This window comes from Gossypium arboreum, chromosome 1 (assembly GCF_025698485.1).
Source record: "Gossypium arboreum isolate Shixiya-1 chromosome 1, ASM2569848v2, whole genome shotgun sequence".
Lineage (NCBI taxonomy): Eukaryota > Viridiplantae > Streptophyta > Magnoliopsida > Malvales > Malvaceae > Gossypium > Gossypium arboreum.
In genome coordinates, this window is record NC_069070.1 from 122,662,776 (window position 1) to 122,671,565 (window position 8,790).

The following is an 8,790-nucleotide window of genomic DNA, read 5'->3' on the forward strand; positions in this document are numbered from 1 at the left end:
GACAACTGATATTATAAAAGAAGAAAAACCAATAATATCAAATTAAAGTATAAAGACTAAAATCAAATTTAAGTATAATAAGAAGGACCAAGATCAAATTTGACCGATCATATCTCATACGCCATGTCCGAAAACAGTCGGTAAAATAGGATAGATAAAGGGCCAATCCAAAGGGACTAGAGGCTTTGGATTTGGCACCTTGGATAAAACGGTGAAATTTCATTTTTGACCCCTCCTAGAAATTTGTAATTCAAATTTTGCATTTTTAACATTAAATTTTGGTTTAATATGCATTTTGGTACATGAGTTTGACACTTCTTTAATGTGGTACCAGTATTGGACAAAATTTATACATTTTGGTACTTGAAGGTAACAATGTTAACTTTTAAGTGTTTAATTCGGGTGTTAAAGTTGATTTGATGAAAATTTCATAGTTAGCTAATTATAATAGCAATTAACTTTCATCAAATAAACCTTAAAACTGAATTAAATCATATACATCGGACTACATTTGATAGATTGAACACAAAATTAAATAAATTAACAATTAACACTGAATATATTCTATTAACAAAATCGCAAAAATTTAAATTTAATAATACTAACAGTTAACTTTCATCAAATCAACTTTAAACCCGAAATTAAACATTAAAAGTTAATAGTGTTACCTTTGGGTATTAAAATATGTAACATTGTCAAATACAAGTACCAATTTAGATAAAAAAATAATACAAGTACCACATTAGGGAAAAATGTCAAACTCGGGTACCAAATGATATATCAAGCCTTAAACTTTTAGCTTTGGCCAATTGAATTTATATTTTTTACCTCGACTCCCAATAAAATAAGGGTAAACTACATTAGTAGTCACCGAACTATGAAAAGTTGCAAAATGATCACTCAACTATGGTTTTTTTTCCTTTTTTGGTTACTCGGGCCATAAAAAGTTATAAAATGGTCTCTCAATTATTCAATTAAGTAGTTGGATGACCATTTTGTATCTTTTTGTATATGGGTGACCTCTACTGTAATTTACCCATAAAATATTTATGGTTTGGTCCCTAACTACCAACTTGTTTATTGCATGCTGTATATATGTATGTAATGCACATAATTTGATTTGAGAAAGGGAAAATGGCTTCACTGGAAGTAGAAGAAAAGCCATCGGAAGTAAAGCAAAATGCCATATGGGGTGAATCAAAGAAGATGTGGGCGATTGCAGGCCCTGCGATTTTGGTATCGGTCTCTCAGTTCTCTATCGGTTTCGTCACCGTCGCCTTTGCCGGTCATTTGGGCGAGCTCGAACTCGCTGCGGTCACCATAACAACGAACGTGATCGAGGGCTTCGTTTTCGGTATCATGGTGAGTATATATATATATATGAATATCAAACAGATTTCAATCAAAATTTTGTGTTCAACATGGTTTTTTTCACTTCTTTTTCTCAGTTTTTCTACGTCTGAATATTCATTAAAGATGGATACTATAGTCTTAGAACTCTAATCAACAATATAAAAAAAGTTAAAATTTGCCGTAAGTCCTTGTGCTGTTCATAAATTTAGAATTTAATCCTTATACTTTTTTATTTTTAAGAATTTAGTTTCTCTACTTTTTCATATTTCAAAATACAGTCCAACTGTTAACCCTATTAAAATTATTTTATTAAATTATATTCATTATAACGTCATTTTTTAGTTACTTTGCTATAAAGTGAATTTTTTTCTTTTTAAATTTTAAAATGTCACGCCAATAAATTTAACAAAAAAATTAACAATGTTAATGATTGGGTCCGAATTTTAAAATTTGAAAAAGTAGAGGGGCTAAATTCTAAATTCATGAAGAGTAAAGAACCTATGTCATATTTTAACGTATAAAAAAATGTAGAGTCGTAGAAGTAGCCAATCAAGACTAGCTCGAAGTTGAAAAGTATAAATCAATATTGTTTGAACTAGATTAGACTGATGAATTGAATTGAAAAGTGGTCGAGATATCGGTCCTGAGAGTCATAAAAAAACTAATTGATACGAAAACGAGATTTTATTATTATTTATTCTGATTTTTAATAATTTATTTATTTTGAGGACAGATCAATTTAATTCAAAAAAACATTTACATGAGCTTAATTTTGATCCAAAGCGGATCAAATGAATCTAGCCACTCCACTATGTACACCTCTAGATATAGGAAGCTTCCATTACTTTTAGTTGAAGTGAGTCGAATCTTCGGAGACATATCTTCGTTCTTATGTCCGAAATGTGCTGAAAACAATTTTCCGACACAAACATTTCAAAAATAAAGAATCGGAAGAACAAAACTCGAATCTAAACCGATCTTTCTCCATTTTTAGTTAGGAATGGGAAGTGCACTCGAGACACTATGCGGTCAAGCCGTCGGCGCCGGCCAACACAACATGCTCGGAATCTACCTCCAACGATCATGGATCATTACCGGAATAACCGCTTTATGTCTAACACCATGTTACCTCCTCGCCACACCGATACTAAATCTACTCCGACAAGACAAAGCCATATCAGAACTGGCCGGAAAATATTGCAAGATGGTGATCCCTCAATTCTTCGCTTACGCCATGAATTTTCCAATTCAAAAGTTCCTTCAATCCCAAACCAAAGTCTGGGTTATGACAATAATATCAATTATCGGCTTGGGTTGTCATGTTTTGTTGAATTGGGCTTTGGTAACAAAGCTTGAGTTTGGTTTACTCGGTGCAGCCATGGCCGGCAATATTTCATGGTGGCTTCAAGTTATAGCAATGGTGATTTACGTGGTTGCTGGGTTTTTTCCAGATTCATGGACGGGTCTTTCATTGTTGGCGTTTAAATCATTGTGGGGTTTTGTTAAATTATCGCTTGCATCTGCTGTAATGTTATGGTGAGTTCTCCGCTTATACATACGTACATACATAAGTGTATATATATATATATATAAGTTTGGTAAGAAAAATGACATTTTTGATGAATGATTGCAGCTTGGAGCTATGGTATTTTACGGCAATTATTCTGATGGTGGGGTATTTAAAAGATCCTACACTTGCTGTAGATTCCATTTCAATCTGGTTAGTTTGTCATTTTCTAGTACGTAGTTTTAGAAGACTTCTTAAATCATTTTAATTTATGTTAGTGATGTCTAAGCACAAATTAATAGGTTAATGTAGATGTATTAATTTGAGTGACGGAATATGGATTTAGGTAGTAATTAGGTTTAAAAAAAGTACTTGCTAGATACTTTTAAACAAGTTCAAAGGTAAACTACATATTAACCCTTTTTTTAAAAGGGATAATATAACTTTTGGCCTTTAAACTTGTTAACTAGGTCTATTTTAGTACTTGTACTTTCTTTTTTGTCCACTTTGGTCATTGAACTTGACAATTAAATCTATTTTAGTCCCTCAACTTGAATTTTGTCGAGATTTAAAGATATGGTTAGTGTTACTAGAACATGACCCGATTGAATAGACCGAGAACTGATAAATATAATAGTCCAAATAAAGGGGTTGAACCGATTGTCTCGAAAACTACTTGACGTTGGTAAAAATAAAAAATAAGGACAAAACTAGATAGTTGAAAAGGTTGGACATGTTTAACATTTTTTTTAGATTTTTACGATATTTTAATTAATTATTTAATTATTGTTGGTCCAAAGGTCAAACCAATGGAACTGGTTGAATTGAGAACCGATAATTTGACCTATTCAACCATTGGTTCGATTATTAAAATACTAAATTTAGCACTCTAAGATTATACTACATTATCAAACTTTTATATTTTTCAAGTTTCAGAATAAAAATCGATAAAGTGGATTAAAAAAAGAATATAAATACTAAAGTGAACCTAAATTATCAAGTTTTAAGGACTAGAAATTATAGTCAAATTTTAAAAAATATTTGAAGTTAATGTGTTCATGAATCCGACTTTGGAATAGACCCATGTTTATATTTTTTAACTAGGCATAATCTTACTTGTTTCATTGTTTAGAAATAATAATAAAATATTTTTTTTACTATTTTGGCATAAAATGAGCCATTTGGGCTAGGTGAGCCTAGTTTTGGGTTTGGAATTTTTTTAACCAAATTTCTAGTCGAGTCAATTCATAAATATTTCTAATTTAGAGCAATACAAATTAGGTTTTTATCTTAAAATTTAAGTATGTTGTTTTTAATTTTAATCCGAAATTTCAACTCGACTAATTCGAATTGAAATTCAACCTAATCTAATTTGAGCTTAGAAAAGTTAATGAATCAAATATCCTTGATTTAAACTCAAAATAACTCAAACTCAAAACAGTTCGACTAAATAACTTAGACCAATTAACTTGAATCTTAAAATATTTGAAATTAAAATAACCTAAACCCAAAACTACTTGAAAATTTTAAAATATAAATTGACCCAATCTAAATTTACTCAATCCAAAATCAATCTCTTCACAAATCTAATCAAATAGAGGTGATAATAAAATCCATCTTATTCCATATCTTTGATAAAATAGTTTCTCTTCTAATTTCATTACTATTCTTTATACATTTTAGCTAGGATTCTTTAAATTTTACAAAACTTAATCATATTTAGTTTAACTTTATAAAATTGAGATAAACAAAAATCCAGCCCGTCCTGTTATCAAAATAGTGCCACTATAATGAATATACTTTTAATATACTTTTCTTTATTAATTTGGGTTGTCAATTTTTGCAGCTTGAACTTGCAACTTTGGACATCAATGGTTACATTGGGTTTCAACATAGCAGCAAGGTTTGTTGCTTAACCTACATATACAACAGGGTTTTAACATTATATTGATAAAAATATTATGAATGTTCTTATGTTAAGAGTCGAATTGTATTTTACTTTTTTTTTTTTTATTTAAAAAATAGATTAATTAATCATTATGCATTGAATCATATAGTAAATTGGTTCTTCTATTTCAAATTTTATCTATTTCTACTAGTAAAACTTATCCATGTATATCAGCATGAGGTACATGTGGCACGTCACGTGTTACTGTTTGGTAATTCCATTAGTCACACCAATTTTTAACAATATAATTAGATGAATTTTTTAACAGATTAGACAAATTTTCTTTTTGTTTTAATGTATAATGACTAATTTGTCTATTTATTTGAGTAGATAGAACAAAATGCAATTTAATAACACGTACAGAGATCTTTATAGTACTTTCACAACATTATCTCTTATCCCCATGATTTGGCTTATAATTATGTGCTTATTTTCTTTCAGTGTTCGGGTGTCCAACGAACTCGGAGCTGGACGTCCAAAAGCCGCGAAATTCTCGATCGTGGTGGTCGTGTTAACATCTTTGGCAGTCGGAGTTATTTTCATGGCCATTATTCTAGCAACCAAACATGATTTTCCGAAGTTGTTCACCGACAAACAGCTGGTTATAAAGGCGGCGTCGAAGCTTGGGTATTTTCTTGCAGCAACAATCTTCCTCAATAGCATTTTACCTGTTCTGCATGGTAAAGTATTGCAATCTGATTTACTTTTAGCTACGATATTTGAATTTGCATATGAGCATTGGATTGGTATGTGTTTGCTACGAATATATATCTATATATATATCAAACATGAGCATTATTTGAGGTATTTAGAGTCCTTGAAAGTCAAATATTCATGTATATAAAAGTCAAAATCATTCCAAATTAATTGTGAGAAGAGATTGCATGAAACTGTAATTTTACGTTATTCTTATTATTTTCTAACAAATTAGATTTCTCCTCTTGATTTTTAGTATTTTTAGTTGAATTTAAATTTTTATGGGGAAAAAAGTTAAAAATCAGGAAAAAAATCTGATTTATTATTCTCCCATTAAAAATGATAAGAATAAAGTGGAATCACAATTTTATATAATCTTTTCTCATTAATTGTAGGATTGATTTATTTGGTCATGTTAGACGGTTAATGATTATTGAATTTAATAATTGAACCGACCAACTTAATATTAAATATTTTTAAGATAGTTCAAATATATTTATATTTTTATTAATATATAAGTCGGTTAAATCAGTTGAATATATTAATATATTTATTATTTTAATAATTTTTATCATAATATATTCATTTTAAATCGGTTAACAAACTTAATTGACCAAAAATTAATGTTAAGTCGATTTATACTAAATATGTAAGTTAATTGACCTATTGTTTTTCTTTTCTACAATCAATATAATCACCACATTCTTACTTTCATCATTTTTACAAATTAATTTAATCTGATTTTTATAATAGGGTCTGATAAATACTTTTATCTTCTTCTTTTTTTATAATCTACACGCAAACACTTGTGTTTGATGTATTTTATATATAAGAACAACAAAAAATTATCGAAATATGTGAAAAATTCATAATGCATACCCATATATGATATTTACATCCGAGCAACCCGACATAAAAACTATGATAATTGAAAATAAAAAAGAAATTAACTATTGTTTTAAATTTTGTTGGTTGTATAGGAGTGGCAGTAGGGGCAGGATGGCAAGCATATGTTGGGTTAATCAACATTACTTGCTATTATCTACTTGGAATTCCGGGAGGAGCTTTGCTAGGTTTCAAATTTAAGCTGAGGGTGCAAGGGATTTGGTTCGGTATGCTGATCGGAACCGTCCTTCAAACCACCATCCTACTCTTTGTAATGCTCCGAGCCACTTGGCGAAAAGAGGTAAACCAAATCATAACACAGAAAAGTAACATGAATATAATATGGGTACATCAGTGTTTTGAGGTTTATGTTATACGAATCATTAATTTATCGAAAGATGTATAAGTGTAAAATATTTTTGTTGACGGGAGGTTGACTCCTTCAAAGAAAGTTATTGAAATGTCATTCGTCTAGAGCAGACCAACTCCACGTCAAGCCAAAGTTTTGTCTCTCGACTCTGATAAGAGCTCGAGAGACAAAGACACTTCGAGAACTTCTTCAAAAAGAGTTCCGTCCATCCAAAGGGGCCTTTAGCCTCCCTTCAAAAACTTCAAAACACGAGTTTAACACCGAGGGGAGAAGAAGTTAAGGGGCATGCAAAGGGCTTGGGCCTCATTAGTTAATTTTTTTTAACCCTCCCTAAAATTTATAATTCATTTATACTTTTTTTTTAAATTTTATTTCAGCGCCTAATGTAAATTTTTTTATTTTACATCATAGATGCAAATTCATAGGATAATTCACACGGTAGTCCATACTTATAGTTTTTGTTTTAAATTGATACTAAGTAATTTAAGTTTTGTTTCGATCAAAATTTCAATATTTTTCTATCATTTCGTGTGTTTAAAGCTTTAGATTTATTTCAACTTGTATTTATTGATATAACATTTTAAATCATTTTAACACTTTTATCTTAACTACTTTCATTCATTACATTTAAAAATTTAAATTTTTATTTGCATGTAAATGTATAAATATATATGTAACCGAGGTATAATTGCATGTATATGTGATGTATATTAAATATTAAAACTATGGATAGACCGAAAACGTTACATTGAAATAATTTAATATCAGTACATATTAGGCTTAATAAAAGAAATAGAACATCCATGGATACAATACTAATTGAATTAATGTAATTTAATAAAATGATGCAGGCGGTGCAAGCAGAAGAGCGATTAAGAACGTGGGGTGGACCGACTGAGACTCCAAACATTTCGTTGGAATCTAATTCTGCTGGCTAAGTCCATTACCAAATACTATTGGTTGAAACAATTGTTTAATAATTTCAAAATGCTTTTTTTGTTTGGATTTTTTATTTAATTATAAAATATATGTATTAATATAAAATATTTTTATTTTAATATTAAATGAACAATAATTTGGATTTTTGGATTAGTTTGAATAAATAAATGAACTCCGCAAAAAAATTTTTTGATTAGAGATGCTCATGAATCGGTGATACAACTTATAAGTCGAGCATGGGTTTATTATATTTTTAATCTAACTAATTCGATCCATTTTATTTTTATAAATAATAAAAATAAAAATTAAAATTTTATATTTAAATACAAATACAAATAAAAATATTTTTATTGTTTAACATATATATTGATTTCCTATATTGGGAAAAATTTTGACCTCTTATTTTTTTAAATTATTATGTAGAAAATTTGAAAATAATATATTATAGGCATAATGATTTATTTGATCCTCCAACATTAAAAAAGAGAGTCATTTTGCTTTCTATTTATTTTTACCTCTTTTAGTTTTTAAATTTATATTGTTTGTCAAATCACTTAAAATGGATGAAAAAGTCATTAATTAACTTTGTTGACATGGCATCTACGTAGCAACGTGTATGCCTATTAGCAATTAATTATTTCTTTTAAAAATAAAAAATAAAAATAAAAATGTTTTTACATATTTTATTTTTAAAATAATTATATATTTAAATTAAAAATTAATTAATTATTTATGGCATCCATGTGATAATTCACTTGTATGTTAGCAATGTTAACTTTTTCATTATTTTTGATGATTTGATAAGTAAAGTAAATTTTAGAGCTAAAAGAAGAAAAAAATAAAAAAGCTAAAATAATTTTTTTAAAAAGTTTAAGGGCCAAATAAATTATTACGCCTATATTATAAAAACTTTTCATGAAACAAAGAAAATAAAACCTATTTAATAAATTAACTTTTATTGCATTTACGGTGTGAATGATATATAGGTGTTTGCAACCTTTTAAGTTTGAAAAAAATGTTCAATTTGATTCGATAATTATTGAATTGAATTTGAGTAATTATAATTATTGATAAAGTTAAATTCGAACACCT

General features: G+C 28.5%; 1 protein-coding gene across 1 annotated transcript; it reads left to right on the forward strand.

Annotated features, from left to right (window-relative positions):
- The first annotated feature begins 1,123 nt into the window (after nucleotides 1-1,123).
- LOC108482314 (protein DETOXIFICATION 33-like) lies at nucleotides 1,124-7,764 on the forward strand. Its single transcript, XM_017785438.2, has 7 exons — nucleotides 1,124-1,362; nucleotides 2,348-2,889; nucleotides 2,987-3,073; nucleotides 4,707-4,763; nucleotides 5,250-5,488; nucleotides 6,485-6,690; nucleotides 7,611-7,764. The coding sequence occupies exons 1-7, from the start codon at nucleotides 1,135-1,137 to the stop codon at nucleotides 7,695-7,697; spliced, it is 1,446 nt and encodes a 481-aa protein (XP_017640927.2). The 5' UTR covers nucleotides 1,124-1,134; the 3' UTR covers nucleotides 7,698-7,764.
- Nucleotides 7,765-8,790: the final 1,026 nt, after the last annotated feature.

What these genes read in the sequence shown, in the direction of transcription:
- LOC108482314 (XM_017785438.2), top strand. Translation starts at nt 1,135, where the DNA reads ATGGCTTCACTGGAAGTAGAAGAAAAGCCATCGGAAGTAAAGCAAAAT. An exon ending in GCTTCGTTTTCGGTATCATG is followed by an intron (nt 1,363 to 2,347) that starts GTGAGTATATAT and finishes CTCCATTTTTAG; the next exon opens with TTAGGAATGGGAAGTGCACT. An exon ending in GGTTTCAACATAGCAGCAAG is followed by an intron (nt 4,764 to 5,249) that starts GTTTGTTGCTTA and finishes ATTTTCTTTCAG; the next exon opens with TGTTCGGGTGTCCAACGAAC.